At 44.5% G+C, this 20231-nt stretch overlaps 2 protein-coding genes across 2 annotated transcripts in view; one reads left to right on the forward strand and one right to left on the reverse strand.

The window, feature by feature from the left end:
* On the forward strand, positions 1–16087 carry LOC147010078 (actin-related protein 2/3 complex subunit 1A-like). Its single transcript, XM_085862406.1, has 10 exons — positions 1–158; positions 2451–2531; positions 2812–2916; positions 3034–3256; positions 3365–3472; positions 3673–3882; positions 8811–8886; positions 10875–11068; positions 12063–12150; positions 15873–16087. The coding sequence occupies exons 2-10, from the start codon at positions 2468–2470 to the stop codon at positions 15906–15908; spliced, it is 1104 nt and encodes a 367-aa protein (XP_085718532.1). The 5' UTR covers positions 1–158; positions 2451–2467; the 3' UTR covers positions 15909–16087.
* Positions 15906–20231, reverse strand: part of WIPI2 (WD repeat domain, phosphoinositide interacting 2) — a 21201-nt gene continuing 16875 nt past the window's right edge. The window contains exon 12 of the mRNA XM_085862405.1: positions 15906–18628. Within this exon, the coding sequence (XP_085718531.1) occupies positions 18501–18628 (128 nt within the window). The 3' untranslated portion in view covers positions 15906–18500. The remainder of the gene's footprint in view (positions 18629–20231) is intronic.

Genomic DNA, 20231 nt, shown 5'->3' on the forward strand with positions numbered 1-20231 from the left:
AAGAAGAAGAAGAAGAAGAAGAAGAAGAAGAGGAATGGGAGGAAGAAGAAGAAGAGGAGGAGGAGGAAGTTGCGGAGAGCGGGAGGTTTGTGAGACCGCGTAGACTGACCAGAGTCCGCGGCCTCTCGTCCGTGCGTCGTTTTACCGCTCGCAGTGAGGTGAGGGCTTGTTCGGAGCGTCATGTCGGACGCGTACACGTCGTCATGCCGCGCCGGGTATTTTGTTTGCGGTTACAGTGCGCGGTTTAATCGCGCTCTGCTCATTTCGCGGTCTCTGGGCGTTGCCTCGCCCGCCATTCCTTGCGATCGGCTTTGTAGATCTACATGAATCTTTATGTTCACCTCGAGTGACTAAAATTATTAAATTTACATGCAGTCCAATTGCTTTTGCTTTACACTTGACTCGATTTGCTTGGAGGACGTTTAAAAAAAAATAAAAAACGAATATATATATTATTTTTTTGATGAGTCAGCATTTTGAGCGAGGGTCGGCTCGAATTGGCCGCACGAGTGTGTTTAATCTGACGAAAGCTTCTAACGGTGGTTGCCTTTTATAATTCGTTTTAATTTCGTTTCATATTCGTGCTTTGCCGTTTGTTGCTTCTTTTTTTTTTATTCCCTTCCCTTTTTAATTTTTGGACGCTCATCTTACTTTAATTTCCCCATTTTTTTTGGGGCGGTGTATAAGCTGAACGTCATGGATTAGGTATCCTTTTTTTTATATATTTTTTTTTTTAATTTTTTGCTCTTTGTGTGTGTCTCTCTCTCCCCCTCCCCATCCCCACACCAAGTCAACCCTCCAGGGATTTTGTTCAGCTCTCACTTAAGCTTAATTTTAAACTTTGCAGGCAACATCTCCCAACACAGGAAATGTTGGATGGGTCTCTGTTGCGGGTGCATTGTGGGTAATGCAGGTGCCCACGTGATTTGAAGCACACGTGCTCGCTGAGGGGAGCCGTCGTGCTTTTCAGCACATCAGGCCGCAGTGAGGTTCCTCCATCTTGTTCGGTCTTGATCAATCCTCTCTGCACACTTCAGGACGACCCTCCCCCCTTCGAATCGAAGTTAATTTTCAGCAAATCTCCCCATCTTCCTTTTTCCCCACCGGTGTCCAAATCAAGGCTTCTGTAGTCACACGTTCCTCTTGCTTTCTCATTATGTGTCACAACTCCTCGCCATCTTCGTTGCTTGGCCTGTGCCACACGCAGTATGTCTTTCTCCAGCCCTACTATTTCCTCATTTCTGACCCTATTTGGCCAGAAGATCTTCAGAATCTGTTCTCAAACGTCTCCGGTGGGAAACTGGCATGGGATTCCAAATCTTTGATAAAGAGTTAAACATTCCTTGAGCTTCGAGTTAAAGAGATCATTTTCACTTTCCCCTTGTTTATCGAGAACAGGTTGGATAAATGAACTTGTCAACTTCCTCTCTGTCGGTCACAATCTTCCTTTCGTTATCGGTATTTATCCTCATTGTCTTTGTCTTTCCCACGCTCCCCTTCAAACCCATCTTCCTTGTGCTCATACAAACTATTTTTGGCTTTGTTTTAAAGCATTCCAATTATTATTATTATTATTATTATTATTATTATTATTATTATTATTATTATTATTATTACTACTGCGTGCCCGTAAGTGCAAAACAAAAAAACAACAACTTTCAAACCGCGTGCCAGAAACAACAACAACCGCACAGGCCATTCCTTCGCTCTCGCATGGCCGTACGTGCAAAAAAAAAATTGTGACGTCATAGTACCGTGTCATATCATTGGTTTGGTAAATAAATGGCCATAACTTGGGAACCACTTGTCCGATTAATATCAAACCTTGAAAAGGCACATACTCGGGTCCCCAGCAATATACCGGGCAAGTTTCAATTCGATCGGACCAGTGGTTGTCGAGAAACAGCGGACGCACACATATACACACACTGCTGGAATTATAGATATATTATTATTATTATTATTATTATTATTATTATTATTTCTGAAACAGCTCACCCGTGGGTTGCGTTGTGCTCGAGTTTTTGTGCCCCCTTCGCCTCGACTCCAAAAATCCTTCACAGGTACAGCGCATACCTCTGCCACGCTGAACGGTTTACGTTTTGTATCCCACGGATCTTCACCAAAATCGAATCAATTTGTTCATGTCACACACCTCCCCTGTCCCCCAAGTTTCGTCCGAATCCATCCATAACTTTTTTGGGATGTCGTGCTCAGGGATAAGCAGTGGTGAAAACGTGTGTCCGCCATTTGGTGACGGAGGTGATGAGCCTTTGCGGATGTATCATTCCAGTGTTTGAGAACATCCAGACTAGCGTGTATCGTTGGACCGTGTAATGATGTATTTTGCACTGTTGAGGAACTCGGTTGTGGATATGTCCGTGCATCGCGCAGGTTTTGCCTACCTGCCTTGCCAGGTGTTTGATTTGATCGTTCACTTGCGTGTTCAGTGTTCCCAACAGACCTCATGTCTCTGCACAAGTTCCTGCTGGAACCGATCAGCTGTCACTCGTGGAATAAAGACCACACCCGTGAGTTTGGTGACCCTCGGTGCTGCGGCCCCACTTGACCATGTAGATCCTTAGCCGGCAATCGATGGATAATTTTCACCATTGTATTTCTTATTGGGAATTTGAACCAAGCCTCAGTGTGTTGTGCAGGACATGGACCCTTTTGACTATGCGTGCTCACCATTAACCGCTCTTTCACTCTTGATACCCTTGTCATACCTTGTTGGTGGTTTTGAAGTGATTATGGGTGTTTTATTTATTTATTTATTTATTTTTGTCTCTGATGTAAATGTTTGTGCAGAGCTGGCAATCAGCCCGAATAACCATGAAGTGCACATTTACCAAAAGAACAAGACACAATGGACCAAACTTCATGAGCTGAAGGAACACAATGGCCGTATTACTGGTAAGGTGGCTGCACAACCGATGCTGAACTGAACCAGCAGCCTCCACCACTCCCGCCCCCCACCTCACGACCCACAAACAACTAACTTTACTGTTCCTTCTATTCTGAACCGGACAGGAATTGACTGGGCAGAAAACAGCAACCGCATTGTGACGTGCGGGGCAGACAGGAATGCCTACGTGTGGACCCTCAAAGACGGTACTTGGAAGCCCATGTTGGTCATTCTGCGCATCAACCGTGCAGCCACTGCCGTCAAATGGTCCCCGCTGGAGAACAAGTTTGCTGTTGGTAGTGGAGCTCGCCTCATCTCCATCTGCTACTTTGAGGAGGAGAATGACTGGTTTGTCCGGGCTTGCCTCCTCGCTTTCCCCCTCGTATCCGAACGACGTGACTCGCATGTTTACACGGTTGTGGTCTTGCCACGCCTAACGCCATGACCCCTCTGCAGGTGGGTGAGCAAGCACATAAAGAAACCGATTCGCTCAACCGTGCTCAGCTTGGAGTGGCACCCAAACAACATCATCCTCGCCGCTGGCTCGTGCGACTTCAAATGCAGGCAGGAAGGGGGAAGTGCATCGGAAAACCCAAATTAATATGTCGAACGGCTGTGTGACCTGTGACCTAATTCGAGTCCGTGACCCAATATGGGTTAATTTTTGTTATTTCGGTTGTAAATATCATTCAGAACATTTGTGTGAAGTCCGAAACCAAAAAATACAAAATTTGAATCCTTTATCCAACCCCCCCCCCTCCCAGGATTTTCTCTGGTTACATCAAAGAGGTCGACGCCAAACCGGCGACCACCCCGTGGGGATCCAAGATGACTTTCGGGCAGGTTCTTGCCGAGTTCGGCAGCTGCAACGGTGGCTGGGTGCACGACGTGAGCTTTTCTGCTAGTGGTAACCAGGTGGCCTGGGTTGGTCATGACAGCACTGTGTTCGTCGCCGACGTCACCAAGGACATGGCGTATGTTTTCCTGCGAGGCTCGTGTTTCATTGGCGGGGTTTAGTCTTACATGCTGCTCTGATCCAAAGATAAATTTCCTATTCAAACAAGTTTTTAATGCATGTCAAGTGAATCCTGTCAGCACTTGTCACTATAGCTTCCTTCCATCACCTCCCGATTGCCTCTCAATTGATTGCAAAACAATTACTTGTACTCATGGCCAAGCTCTCCCTCTGTGGGTTATGATTGAGGGAGATTGACATGACCTGGGATTTTCTTTATTTAAAGCAGTCGTGTACATGGATACTTTTTCCATATATATATATATATATATATATATATATATATATATATATATATATATATATATATATATATATATATATATATATATATATATATATATATATATATATATATTTGTGAGGAGTCGACAAACACTGGCACATTTGACAAGACCATCTCAGAGATGTCACTCATCCATATCAAGGCTACTAACCAGTCCTGCCAATATCCCTGGACCCCTCGAATTCGAATTCAAACTTATCTACTGTTTATGGGGTTTCCTACCTTTCCTGGGAGACCATTCCATGCATTAACTACTCTGAGTGAGGGACCCCTGCCTTATGACCATCTTTACGCTCAGGCTACGGCCCCTGGTCCCATCACTGTGTTATGCTGAATGATTGATTCTTTTTCACTTATCTTGTCTGTACCTTTCATCATGTCAAACATCTCTATCATATCCCCTCATAATCACTTCCTTTCGAATAGAGGACTTGTCTCCTTCAGTCACTCCTCATAGCTGAGTTGAGCTACGCCCAGAATCGATCTCGTATCTCTACACTGAACCCTCACTGTGGCAGCAATGTCCTCCTTGAGATGTGGTGTTGAACACAAATCTGAACACAATGTTGTTGATGGGGCCTCACTAGATTCCTATGCAGTGTTAAAATGACCTCTTTTGATTTGTAATTGATCCCCCCTCCGAATACAACCTAAAACCAGATTTCCTTTATCTGTAGCTGCGTGGCGCTGTCCCGTCTGCTTCCCTCCCTTGCCTAGTACCACCCCCTTTCTCCTGTGTGACGTGCTCCAAGATTTCCCCTCGCATCATGTAATCTGTTTTCATTATTCATCCCCATTCCCAGCACCTTACAAGTGTTCAGGTTAAATTGCATCAGACGATTGCCTGGGAGCCCCGCATGTCTGGACTTCGGATTTTCGATCACCCCCCACGCCCCCCCCCACCTCACTCTCTGCTATCCACCTTACCTCCAAGCATTGTGTCATCTGCAAACTTGGAAAGCCTACTCTTCACCCACTCTCCAAATCGCTCATGGAAACCATTTATTATAACGTTCCAAGTACTCATCCCTGAGGCACCCGACGACTTGCATTCTCCCAGTTAGATATCCTCCCACTCACAGCTACTCTTCTCTTCCTATCACGAATCCAGTTTGATAACCGACCAGCCCTCACACAAGTCCTCACTTTAGGTAACGACCTCTTCTGTGGTCAAATGCCTTCTGAAGGTCCATAGACACGACTGCACTTCCCTCATCCATCCGATCAGAAACCGTTTCATCGAACTCTGATAGATTTGTTCAACAAGATCTCCCTTTGGCCCTGCCGAATGTGTTTAATTGCTTTCGTTTAATCCAAATAGTTTTCCATTAACATGCAACCGAAGTTAAACTAACAGGTCGCTAGTTCTCCAATTCCTCTCTGGATCCTTTATTTAATAATGATGTTCCAGTTTCTACCCTCCAATCCTTTGGGTCACCTGTCCTCTCTCCAAGGTGCTGTTAAAGATATTGGATAACATCTCGCTGATCTACTCTACCACTTCCTTAAATAATGTTTGATGCTTTTTTTCTCTTGGCTTTTCAATCTGTTTCTTTACTTCCTTTCCTCGTAACCATACGTCCTCTAAAATTCCCTCCCTCCTGAGGTCGATGCTCCTAGCTACTGGCAGTTCTCTTCACTGTTGTGTAAATGTTGCAAATTGTACAATTATTGCTTAAAGATCTCTCGTTTCTCTCTTGTTGATTGTCCTGTTAGTTTGTCCCGATTTTTGGCCCCGAACATTTTGCTGATACTCGCCCCCCCCCACTCCGTTTACCTTCCCGAAATCTAATAGCTTTATTCCACTATTCCGAACTCCAACTCTTTACCGAATCCTTGCACACGCTGTTATGTTCACTTTTTTTTTAAATACTAGTGGGCCCGTTGATCCATTGGACCAAATTTTTATTGGTCTTCATGGCCTTGTATCATACCTCCCTGCTGTACTGCTTGAGCATTAGCTTGCCTTTTCACCAAGCCCAGATGAGCTTTGGCCAGGGTGGGGATTATACATTTGTTAGTATGATTGCCAAATGATACTACTATTGTTATTGTTGGTAATATGATTGGTATTTATTAATATACTCGTACGTGCGTGGCCGTAGTGCAAAAAAACCCAAACAAACTTTCAAACCGCGTGCCAGAAACGACAACCACACAGGCCATTCCTTCGCTCTCGCGTGCCCGTACGTGCAAAAAAAACCCGAAAAGCTTTCAAACAACCACACAGATCGTTCCCTCGCTCGTAAACGACGACTGGATTGGGGCATTGTGTTTATTTATAAATGCGCATAAGAAATCGAGAAATTATTAGAATACACGAAGTCATCACTATCCGGAAGTCTGTACGTTGTAACCCGTAATGGGGAACGCGGCTGAGGATCTCTTCCCCATCGGCCATGCCTATGCAGCAACGTGTCCTGTCATTGGTAACTAAATGGCACCCTTTCCTCAATGGCCACAACTAGGCAGCAACGTGTCCTGTCATTGGTTTGGTAAATAAATGGCCATAACTTGGGAACCACTTCTCCGATTAATATCAAACCGAGAAAAGGCACATCCACAGGTCCCCAGCAATATACCTGGCAAGTTTCAATTAGATCAGACCAGTGGTTGTCGAGAAACAGCGGTCTCTCTCACTCTCTCATACACACATACACACATACACACATATACAGTGGGGAGAACAAGTATTTGATACACTGCCGATTTTGCAGGTTCTCCCACTTACAAAGCACGTAGAGGTCTGTAATTTTTATCATAGGTACACTTCAACTGTGAAACATGGAATCTAAAACAAAAATCCCGAAAATCACATTGTATGATTTTTAAATAATTAATTTGCATTTTATTGTATGAAATAAGTATTTGATACATCAGAAAAACAGAAGTTAATATTTGGTACAGAAACCTTTGTTTGCAATTACAGAGATCAGACGTTTCCTGTAGTTCTTAACCAGGTTTGCACAAATGGCAGCAGGGATTTTGGCCCACTCCTCCATACAGATCTTCTCCAGATCCTTCAGGTTTCGGGGCTGTCGCTGGGCAACACAGACTTTCAGCTCCCTCCAAAGATTTTCTATTGGGTTCAGGTCTGAAGACTGGCTAGGCCACTCCAGGACCTTGAGATGCTTCTTACGGAGCCACTCCTTAGTTGTCCTAGCTGTGTGTTTCGGGTCGTTGTCATGCTGGAAGACCCAGCCACGCCCCATCTTCAATGCTCTTGTTGAGGGAAGGAGGTTGTTGGCCAAGATCTCGCGATACATGGCCCCATCCATCCTCCCCTCAATACGGTGCAGTCGTCCTGTCCCCTTTGCAGAAAAGCATCCCCAAAGATTGATGTTTCCACCTCCATGCTTCACGGTTGGGATGGTGTTCTTGGGGTTGTACTCATCCTTCTTCTTCCTCGAAACACGGCGAGTGGAGTTTAAACCAAAAAGCTCTATTTTGGTCTCATCAGACCACATGACCTTCTCTCATTCCTCCTCTGGATCATCCAGATGGTCATTGGCAAACTTCAGACGGGCCTGGACATGCGCTGGCTTGAGCAGAGTGACCTTGCGTGCGCTGCAGGATTTTAATCCATGACGGCATAGTGTGTTACTTATGGTTTTCTTTGATACTGTGGTCCCAGCTCTCTTCAGGTCATTGACCAGGTCCTGCTGTGTAGTTCTGGGCTGATCCCTCACATTTCTCATGATCATTGAGGCTCCACGAGGTGAGATCTTGCATGGAGCCCCAGACCGAGGGAGATTGACTGTTTTCTTGAACTTCTTCCATTTTCTAATAATTGCGCCAACAGTTGTTGCCTTCTCACCAAGCTGCTTGCCTATTGTCCTGTAGCCCATCCCAGCCTTGTGCAAGTCTACAATTTTGTCCCTGATGTCCTTAGACAGCTCTCTGGTCTTGCCCATCGTGGAGAGGTTGGAGTCTGATTGATTGAGTGTGGACAGCTGTCTTTTATGCAGATAACGAGTTCAAACAGGTGCAGTTAATACAGGTAATGAGTGGAGAATGGGAGGGCTTCTTAAAGACAAAACTAACAGGTCTGTGAGAGCCGGAATTCTTACTGGTTGGAAGGTGATCAAATACTTATTTCATGCAATAAAATGCAAATTAATTATTTAAAAATCATACAATGTGATTTTCAGGATTTTTGTTTTAGATTCCGTCTTTCACAGTTGAAGTGTACCAGTGATAAAAAATAAGACCTCTACGTGCTTTGTAAGTGGGAAAACCTGCAAAATCGGCTTTGTAACACACACACACACACACACACACACACACACACACACACACACACACACACACACACACACACACACACACATACACACACCCTTTTATTAGTATAGATGGCAAGGTTGTTGCAATCAAAAGTCCAGGTAATATGTAAAACGACCCTCGCCAACATTCTTGGGCACTGGGATATGGTCACACCAACGTACTGGGCAATGACTATGCTTGTGAGGTCGAATTTTCGATCATAAATATCAGTTTAATCTCGAAACTGGCAATGCCATTATTTTATTCACATATGCATGTTAAATGGACATTTTCTGTTTACTGCATTCATGATGGCTGCTTTTGTGTGAAACCAGTGTGGTTCAGGTGAAGGTGGAGTTCCTGCCACTCCTTGCCCTTACCTTCATCTCCGAAGAGAAGATCGCTGCCGCAGTAAGTTGTGGTTGCAGGTCAAATTACCATGAGTAGTGGAATACCATTGTGTACTTTTTGTTGCTTTTCCCATGAGATATTGCTCCCACCCCACCCAATAATCACCCCCCTTCCTCACCCCAACAACCCTCTTCCCCTCGATCTACTTGTGACGTCATTACTCTCTCTCCAACAAACTTTGTATTGGTTCATGAGTCAGTAAGTGACCATCATATTCGTTATTGTTGTGTGTCTGTCTGTCTGTTGGGTCGTCGATCGAGTCAGTGAAAAAAAAATTTCGCTAATTTTTTTTTGATCTACCCTTATTTGTTGGTCGTGGTGTCGGTCTGTCCGTGTGTTTGCCAGGGGTTTTTGACCCCCATTCAGTTGTTCGATTTTGATGAAATTTGGGTGGTAGGACCAGTTTATGACCTCGTTGTGCCGCATAGGTACTGGTTGCTAACGCCCCTTTGGTTGCCTAGCAACAGGACTTTGAAATTTTTGAAAAATCCTAAAAAAATAATTTTATCAAAAATCGGGCCACGAGCGACTGGGCAGTACATTCAGCCATATTGTCAAAAATTTCCAGTCGGATCCTATGAAAACTGTCGGAGAAGATAGACTTTTAATGAACCCTGGTCGAAAACAATAAAAAAAAAAAACGAATTTCGTTATCTCAGAGACTATGAGTCAGATATACATGAAACTGGTATGGTAGGTTCATGGTATGCCCTAGTTGTGTGAGAAAGAACCATTGCTATGGACCCCTCCGTTGCCTAGCAACGGCCAAAAAACCTCTAAATGTGGGGGTATTTTAACGAAAAAACGATCTGCAGCATTAACCCTTGAAGCTTGAATCGTGAATTTTCTTGTGCTTAATCCTCAGGTCATTCCCCATCGAACGGGCCCATCGCGTCAGGTTCTATTGGGTAGTTGACTACCCATGTCCGCCTACCGGCTTGTCTGTCTGTCCCGAGCATAACTCCGTGGGTTTTGATCCGATCCTGATAAAATTTGGGTGGGAGGTTTATATCATGATCTAGTTGTGTTTTCCTGAAAATGGGCATGCTGCGCCCATTATGGGTGGAACCACACCCAAAAAACGTTTTTAGGGGGTAGCCGATTTCAATTTACATCTTCTCAGAGGGGGTTTGTCGCATCTGGCAGGGGTTTCGGTATTTTGGTTAGCCCAATGGCACCTGCATAGCCCCACGGAGCTCGATTTTTTTTTTTCATTTTCACCCTAAGGTCAAGGTCACGAACTTAGAAAATTGCGAATTTTGACATAAAAATCATACGACTGCCCAAACTTTGAGATCTAGGATGACAATATTTTTTATGCATAATCTTGAGGTCATTCCCCACGTAAAATCTGGAAACCATTTTACTCTATCTCGAACACCTTGCCCGTGGCACCCCCTTCAAGTTTGTTTTTTCGCTGATTTCATCAAAGTATGGATAATCCGAGGAGTGTGAAATGCCATGTAGCCTATATGATGTTATATTGTTCCTGGAATGTTCCAGAGGAAGTTTTGCACCAAAGGTCATAATCCTTGACCTTTGACCTTTAAAGTTCACAAAGGTAAATTTTTCAAACTTGTGGGAATTGAACCGGGTTTTCGACCTTCTTCGACAAACTAGCTCCAATAAGCTACAGCACGTATCCTGCTTCCTTATTTTAATGTCCACAACATTATTTTGGGACCTTTAAAGGTTATGCAAAGGTCAAATTTTGAAAGTTGTTGAATGAAACTGGGTTTTCGACATTTTGCAGCTAATAACCTGCCACTCGTACCACATCATGTTGATCATTTTTATAACTTGGTCAAACATTATCACATTTTCTCATCCTTGACTTCTGAAACTATCTACATCGTCAAATACCGCTCGTGAACCACTGCCGTCTCCAGACTTGTTGTTTTTATTATTATTATTTTATTACTCGTCAGGGACTTTCCATCTTGCGTGTCATTAAATTTCTTGCATTCCTTTCCCAATGTCGACCTCAGGGCCACGACTGCTGCCTGATCATGTTTTCCTACAAGGATGGCCAGCTAAATTGTCTGGGCAAGGCTGAGGGGAGTAAGCAGAGCACTCAGAAAGGGAATATGTCCGCCATGGAGCGCTTCAAGAACATGGACAAGCGAGCCACAAACAGCGAGTTGGACTCCTCGCTGCAAACGCTGCATCAGAACAGCATCACGTGAGTGCCTTGTTATTTTGAGAACGTTCCTGTTGTACCGTCTTGTTGCTGAATAAAAGGACATTTTGAAATCCCTTGCTGGCAGGTATCGTATCCCAGTCCTTGCAGAAAGTATAACATTTCAATTCTTCCTCCTGCCCTAAGCCCACAAGTTGTTCATTATCCCTGGTCAGTTCCTTTTGGACAGGCCTGTGGCATGGGGATAGCCGATTGATCGACCCAGAGATCCCTCACATCTAAGATGTTGTGCTCTTGGCTTTGTGGAGTCTTTCATGAAGTGTTTAATTGTGTGTTGGGGTGGTCGAGGTTGCACTTGTCATCATTCGTGTCGTCTATTCTATGTTTGTGCTGTAACAGTTGTAGGTGGTGTCGACGGTGGAGGTGTAAAAGGTGAACACCATCAGACTTGGAGTAATTACCTCTGCCACTGAAGGTGGATAGAGGTTATGTTTTCACGCCGGTTTGTTTGTCAGTCTGCTTGGCTGTGAGCAGGATATCTCTAAATGTTGTGGATGGATTCGGCCAAAACTTAGTGAACAGGTTTGGTGTGTGACAGACAAGTTGCTTCAATTTTGGTGAAGATCCGGATTCGGATACAAGAATTTTTAATTTTTTAAGTGATTCTTCACCGTTGAGAGATGGTGTGTGTGTGTATATATATATATATATATATATATATATGTATATATATGTATATATATGTATATATATATGTATATGTACATATCACGATATTTTAAAAACTTATGGACGAGTTATGACAAAATTTGGTGGATGAGTTGGTTTGGTGACGCGAACAAGCCGATAAGATTTTGGTTTAGGTTTGAATGCAGAACCGGCCGACCAGTTGGAAACGAAACATAAACTGTTCAGCCTGTCGGAGGTATGCACTATACAGAGTTCCGTTCTAGTTTCTCACTGTGTTGTCGATAGGTGGGGGGGGGGTTAGTGCCCAGGATACTGTTTGAGCCCACAAGTTGTCCTTACCTTACAGGCAGCTTTCCATCGAAGGTGACAAGAAGAACTGCAAGAAGCTGTGCAGCACAGGAATGGATGGAGCCATGGTTTTGTGGGAGTACTCGGTATGTACTCAGTAATTTGAGAGATGAGGGATGGCAAGTTCGTCTTCAAAACCAATGTCATCCTAAGGATTCCCTGAAAAAGTTTCGATACAAGTCCGTGTCCACTGCAAATGTCACCATCAATATGTATGAGATAGTTTTAAGATACTGTTGGTATAATGGAAATGACAGTTCTGGCTCACTTAACCATTTGACCTACATTGCTTTGTTGGTTATTTATTTTGAAGCTTTTTGTCCTATTTGTGTTCCATTGACTGTTCACCTTTTCCTAATCCTCCTTTTTCGTGGAGCTTCAAATTGCAATGGTATCGTCCAAATAGTAAATGTTATCGATGGCCTCCATTTCACTTCAGTTTATTTAATACAAGCAAATACCACCCGTCTCTTCGCTGACGGGAATACTAAAGGGGTTACGGAGGGAGAGAGAGGTCGGGTATAGGAGCATGCGCCAGAGCAGCACGTCGCTGCGTCGACTTTCAAGGGGCCTCCGTCTGGCCATCCCCCAGGCAATGCCAGGCCCATCCCCATCTCCTTCAGATGCTGATCAACCTGCTGCAACCACGAGGCACGTGGTCGGCCCATTGGTCTCCTCCACTCACGAGACTTCCTCGCTGAGAGAATCTGGTGAGCAGGATTAGCGTCAGGAAAACGAGCCACATGTCCATACAGCCGCAGCTGATGCTCACAGACTATGCAGGTAACAAATCTCATTTGAGTCTCTCAGCAACCGCTCGTTGGACACAGTCTGACCAGCGATGGCCAAGGATTCTCCGAAGAGACCTGGTACCAAAGGAATTAAGTCTCCGTCTCAGATCCCTGGTCAGAGTTCAAGTCTCACATCCGTAGAGCAAGACTGGAAGCACCAAGGACCTGAAGCCTCGGATTTTCGTCCTCCCGCACAGGTACCTGCAGCGCCACACCCCATGATCCAGTGAATTATTGACCTCTGATGTTTATTGTTTATTGACCTCTGACTCACAGCCAGCAGAGACATGAATATCACTACCAAGGTAAGTGAATCTCTCCATGAGAGAGGGAGGGGAAAAGAGAGAGGAAGGAGGGGTGTGGGGGAAGGGAAGGCAGGTGTGTGGTAGTGTTGATTACGATTCATACTGTTTCGTAGAATCTCAATAGCTTCTTCAGTATAATTTTTGCTTCCTCAGTGTACGTGAGTAAAATGAGGAATTGGGAATGGAAACGGTAAAGCCTTCTTTCATTATGAGGAAATAAAATAAGTCTTGAATCCTTAAAATTATTAATTGCCTATTTAATTAAATAACTACTTACTTGCATCCATGCAATATAAAATGTGACTTCAAGCCCTTGACTCTCCCTCCTCCCCCTTTTTACAAATTCCAAAGTTGTCACTTGTCCCCTCTCCCCCAAAGCCTCAACCTCCCCCTCCTGTCACATCTGCCCCCATCCTAACCCCAACTTTGTCCTCCCTCCCACTCATAAAAGCAAATGTGCATTCCCATATCAATCACGACCTCCTTGAAAAAGCAGAATAATTAATGCTTTCCCCAATCATGCTTTCACCAACTTCACAAAAACAGCTCACACATGTCATCGGCTATCAGGGTCACCTGTCCAACTTAACCCCGTGGAATTGCAACTCTCAAGTGATTGCCCCAAATATTGGTATTATTCTCAAATTGCCAGACAGATCCAGACCAAACTCCCCATGAGGAAACCTTGAAGGTTTGGGAATGAGGTTCGAATGAAAATGAAGGTTTAGGAATGGGGAAGGTTCTACCCTCAATCATTGACCCCGTAATGGCAGACCGTATGCTGCATTTTCTACTTGATACAACTGATCGAACAACTCTTTGCCTGTCATAACTTTTCTCTGCCTTTTTGGAACAACAAACTTTGTCCATCACTTTACATTTGGGCCCATTAAAAAGTGTGCGAGAAACCCCACAAGGCTTGTAAGCGTTTGTGCACAGGATGCAAATGATGACTCGTCTCGACTCAAAAAAAAACCGAGACTGGTCGAAATGAAATCCCGTGATAACGAAATCGGAACTCAATAGATTGCCCACGATCGGTTGAAGCCATCATGATATTAGAACCCATGATATTTGAGGGTTTACTATCATAAAGAACTGAATGTTGTTCGTCTTTCGGCTGTTCCCGTTGGGGGTCGCCACAGGGGATCATCCGTTGTGATCCGCATAGGTTTTATTCCGGATGCCCTTCCTGACGCAACCATGGTCGCCTCTTACGACACAGGGATAAGGATTGGGTTTTGCCATGATTCTGGTGCTATGATTCCAGGCTGTTCTACACTCTCATAGCATGGCCCAGCACAGAGCTCCTGTCCTCATGCAATCCTCCAACCAAGCCTCCAAGTAGCTGGATTACAGGTGCATGCCACTATGCCCAGTATCAAAAAGAACTCAATGTGGTCTTTAATTGTAATAAAAAATTTTTTTTGAGGTGTTTGTTTACCTGTCGGGTACCATGCCGAAAAATTCCAGACAAACTTCCATGACGTAATCAAGGGGAGGATTGTCAGCACACAATGGATAATCGCCGTCCAGTTCGCTTCAGACTCATCAAAGTGAATTTGTTTCGAAGGTCAAGTAGAACTGTTTTAAATAGGTTGGTGGTTAAGTGGTTTTCATGGTGGGTGTAAGAAGGTTAAGTGGTAAGTGGTTCAGAATTGTCATTCCTATCCTATTCACTCATATAACTTAAACACTTTATTGACTATTTTTGTTGATGTGAGAGCAAAATATTTTTTCACAAACTTATTTCGAGGCACGTTCGACTTTTTATTTTGATGGTTCATCATTATCATGTTTGGACTTGTAGGATGGCCTGGAGGTATCCACACTTCACTATCTAGCCTGGATTTGAATCCTGACCCAGGTATAACCTATCAGCCTCATGTTTCACAGGCAGGGTGATTCATCGGTGTGCACATGCCGTCCCTCCGACAGACGTCAAAACTGGGCGTTCCGTCTGCCAGCATTCGTTGGTGGAGGTTAAACATCCCATGGTGTCCGTGAAGAGTCAGCGAGCTATCGCTGGCACCCTGGACAAATTACAAATTCCTGCCCGAACCAGCGGAGGGCATTGCATCAGCGGCACATCCGTGCCTTCAGCCAATGATGCAACCCCGCAGCTTTGTGCTGCATCCGAACAAAGAAGAAGTTGCCATGTTATCGCACTCGATTAATCGGTGCATGCTAATTAGGATTTCACCAATGAACAGTAAAACTTAATGCTCCTGGAGGAGTTTGAGATACTGCACACACAGTTGTGACTGTTCAGACAATCTTGGTACTGGGGGTGAGAAGGTAATGTGAGTGTGTTTCCATTCACTTAACTCGAGTGTATATGGAACAAATGTGGAATTGATTAATCAGGTCATTAACGGGATTGTCCCTCAACACTCGGGCTGTTTGAACTCCAACCACGGCGCTTAACACTCTTGAATCTCATGATTACCGGAGTGGCATTAAAAGAGAATCGGATGAATTGAAGTCGACCGATTCCGTTGCCGCAACTCCACAATTCCATTTGGAGGCACACGCTTTGTTTTATTCGAGCTGGTGAAACGTCTGCAATCGCACTCCGAGGCTCTTGGCTCGCTCCAGCTTTGGCCTTCCAAAATGTTTTTTCCCCAAAAATGTTTGGACCCTATATAACTTATTTGAAACCAAACTACATTTTTGGGCCTAATCACAAGTGTGTTCCACCCTCTTTTACAGAGCTTGGAATCTGCAATGCGTGCGATGAAGATATGAGTGGACTCGGTGACCCAGGCACCTGCACAGCTTGCTTTCGCTGTCTGACAACTCCATGCTTTGCAACTGCTGCCCGCTCCGCCCCCAATACCGGGATAAAATTTTGCAACAAATTTTTTTTTTTTTTTAACACGGTAACCAATCAAGGTATGCAATAAAACGATTTTTCTTTAAAGAAAGATTTTTTTCATCAAGGCTGTGGTGACATTAGGAAGGGCAAACGTAGCAACTCGTGAAAGTGACAAATACACCAGAAAAACCATTTGCAAACCCGAACGGCGAGTTGATCACGAGTCGTTTTTCCATCCACACTCACTTTATTTTACACTTTCTACACAAGCCACAGCCTGTCCCCGCTGGATTATAAAGAAAGCTTCTGTGAGGATGGATTCCAGCAGGGAAGAGGCAGTGCTGCCAATCTCAAAGAAAGTTCAAAGTTCAGTCAGCTTAGGCTACGAATTGTACACAAATCTATAATATAAATCATGTTCATATACAACATCTCCATAAAAATGATGGGAGATGCTAACGTGTTGCAACAGCAAGAACAAAGGACATAAAGTGAAGACTGGTCATGCAGAGATTACAAGATTTGCAAACATCGTACATCCATCAGTCTTGATCGATAACTTGCTTCTTTTGAGCTGGCAATGTGGTTTGGAGACCATGGAGGTGGACAAATGTTTTGAAGCCAGCATGCCAACCACCGTGCACAAAAAAAGTTGATGGTTTTAATAGATCGTCAGCAAAACAGGTGGCGATGGAGAACTTGAATAATCGTGGCCGAATGGCAACCTCGAAGGCACATTTCCACGAATACCAAATTCACATCACACATACACACACACACACTTTCTTGATCCTGAAACTATGCATGAGTGTGGGAACAGGTCCAAGTTGATAAATGCACATAATTTAATGATCAGAGCTTTCGTTGAAAGACGGGACGATCTATGATGGACGATTCGATGTGTAAGGTCAAGAAGCAGCATCGGATGATCGACAAGATGATGTCCTCATCTTTAGCGGGGCAAAGATACCGTCGAAGCAGAAAAACAAAAGCCTGGGAATTGCCTCCTTTTGCACTTTGCCTCGGCAGCTATTGGCAGGCCGTGCTTCGTCTGCTTCCCTTTCAAGAAGAGCCACGACTATCATGTGGTCACAAAGCCAAAGAAAAAAAAATGAAGAATTTTCTTTTTGCGAACAATCAAACGGCACTTTCAAAAGCCATTTCAAACGCTCATGGTAGAAAAATTGTACAAAGCAGACTCGTTGCAACAGAGGGATCAAACAGCTGCCCACGCAAAGCTCGCCAAGATTGTAGAAAGTAAATGAGCAATTTAGATGTCAAATTAGTGGTGATGCCACCACGAACCAGAACCATTACAAGGCTTTGGTTGTAAAATATCGTTTTGTGAGCAAGCAGGTGCGTGCGCATCCAGAATGGGTGGAATGTTTGGGAAGGGCTGTACAGGCACAGATAAAATGGTAGAGAGGATAGCTTATAACAGTTAAGGCCTTCAAAACACCTGTGGTGAAACGATTGCCCATTGTGCTCCTGATGTGTTTACAAGTGCCAAAGCCATGAATGCTGCATTTCCACAGCACAAGCCGTGCCAGAAAACATCGGGTGCTCGAGGCTTGCTTCCTCAAAAGTGAAAGCACGGCCTCTCGTAGGCTTTATGCATCCATCGCACACCTTGACGTGCCGTCCGTTTTGCAGATGCGTCACGTGCAGACAACTCTGACGACGACGCTGCAGCTCTATCTATTTGCATGTGGAAGCAAGCCAGGCCTGGTGCACGAGAAGTCGATTTATCACAGTCCACCCGTTGCATTTTAGCAACACGTTGTCAGACCTGTCTAATTTGGTAGAGCCTCATCTTACCCCTGCCCACTGTTGCTGCTGACCCCCCCCCCCCACCACTACACCCAGTCGACGAGGCGGTGCAATGTTTATTCAGACACGAGATTGGGTGTGCCAGGCTCTAAGCAATTTGGATAAAGCGAAACCCACGATAAGTCTATGAGTCGAAGTAAAAACGACAGAGAAGAACAAAACTGCTGGCGTATTCGTTGAAAAATTGGGTTTATGTTAACTGGCGTAATTGAGAGGTGAGACGTATTTACAGTAGCGAGTGCATTTGCTAGTGCACACTTGCCCAACAATACGAGCACAAACAATGTAAACTCCGCACGACTGTCACATATATGGAAATACGTCACCACGATACATGCACACACAGACACGGCATGTCGTACATGGCAAGACTTGTTTGTGCATTTTAAAACTTTACGATTGGAAATGAAAGGTTTCAAAACCTCCAAACGTGCGGCAGAGGTTTCGGCTCGACTCGCACGAAACGACTGTGCTGCGGATGGGGGCGGCCCGAGATACAACGAAGATGGACACGCGTTCTCACCCAGAATTGTGGGGGGTGGTGGGGGAGAAGACAGATAATGCAGAAGGGATGGAAAGTGGCCAATTATTTTGACGCTCATTTAGGGTTGTGTAGGCAACAATGGGTTTTAGGCCGAAAGGATATGGATAACAAACGTCGAGTGGTCACAGGAAGGTACCCCAATCGACTATCAGGATTCGCTCTGTTGTGTCACCGGTGGAAATTCGTTTTCATCATCCAGCTGTATCTCCCCGTGGGTGATCTCGTGCTCGGGAATGAGCGACGCTCCACCCACCGCACCTGCCTCCTCCGAAAACCCTGGAATCAAAGGTCACGGGTCAACACTGAGTAATGGCTTCAAGTCTTGGTTGATCTGATAAAACACTGGTGAACTCCAAGATAACAGAGACACAGCAAAAGCACAAAGATAGTCACAACCTGGGCAAGGTGCGAATTCCACTGCAGGATTCGATCCATCGGTCAATTTGGGTTCATGTATAAGGGGCCATTTATTTATTATCTATGCATGGGAGGGTAACATTTCGATTATGGACCTCTTGTTTTTCGGTGTGGTCTTTTTTTATAGTTTAAAAAGTAGTTATGGCCTCAGCTGTAATCTGCAATGGGTGGCACCTGTGAGATGACTGCACACAAGCACCGTCAGCTGCCGCACTGGCCCGCAGGTCAACCAGCCAACTTTCTCTTAGCAATGCCAGACCATCACTTGGGAAATCGATCCAGAGATCATGCAATTCTGGCTCAATGGCCATCATCAGCATGGAGTGGATTACCCTCTCAAGCCTCTTTCCATACGGCATAATGCTGCATCTTAAGTCGGAAGTGTGTTTGTTACTGTAAAATATGATTTCCAATCTGCTTAAATCCTCAAACTACCCAATGGATGCTTAAATAGAGTGGATGTGTGGCAGGTACTTCCTATTTGTTAGAACCCTTGCAGCAATTGCTGCCGTTAGACAGGGGTTAACAGTCATCATCCTGGTGAAGAGTTACAATTATTTATATATCTAATATATAATTTGAAGTTTTGGCTGCTCTGAGAGCACCCTTATTCTGGACATTTCCATCTGTCTGTCTGTCCGCGAAACTTTGGTCAAGCCTCGGGGCTAAACCAATCAACCGATTCCAATGAAATTTGGTAGGAAGGACCAATATTTCTGAGAATCGTGTGCTTTCGATTATGGGACCCCGGGCCCTAGCAACGCCCTTTAAAGTGGTCAAAAAAATATAAAAAAATAATCGAAGCTTAGAGTTCTGTGCGCAATCTATCTAGCTCCCTTCATGCCAATTTGCAGCCCTAACAAAAAATATTTGTAGGAGGAGATCGGTTTTGGGCGAGTACATGTCGAACATTTCAGAAACGGTTAATTGTGAATATCTCTGAGAGAAAGTCTGATTTTGATGAAACTTGGGTGAAATGTGTACAATGTGGCGAGCATGTACACAAAAATGAATGGTTGCTATGCACACCTCCGTTGCTTAGCAACAGCTAAAATACTTTATCATACATCGTACACTTATTGTGGACTGTACAAAAAAAATCAATACCTCCGAAACTGGACCTCCAAGGGACCTGTTTTTTTTGTGCCCAAGGAGAATGTCTTACAGCATCATATAAAAAAATAAAATCTTTAGCGAATAGATAAATGGAATTACCAGGGCTGCCATTTGTTAGAGTCTCTTTGGAAACATGCCTGGAATTTCACAAGGCCGGTTTCTGGGCGCAAACTAAGAGGGCTGTAATAATCATATTTATTGTGCTAAATTGAATGATAGCATGTACATGAATATCGGCGAGTCGCGTCGGCCAGCTTTCCATCTCGAGCGAGCAGCCATGTCGCCTACCGGCTTGTTTGTTTGTCTGCACGTGCTAATCTCCTGAACGGTGAAAGATAGGAGGAAA

This window comes from Eptatretus burgeri, chromosome 17 (assembly GCF_056783735.1).
Source record: "Eptatretus burgeri isolate ZD-2024b chromosome 17, Ebu_testis_v1, whole genome shotgun sequence".
Lineage (NCBI taxonomy): Eukaryota > Metazoa > Chordata > Myxini > Myxiniformes > Myxinidae > Eptatretus > Eptatretus burgeri.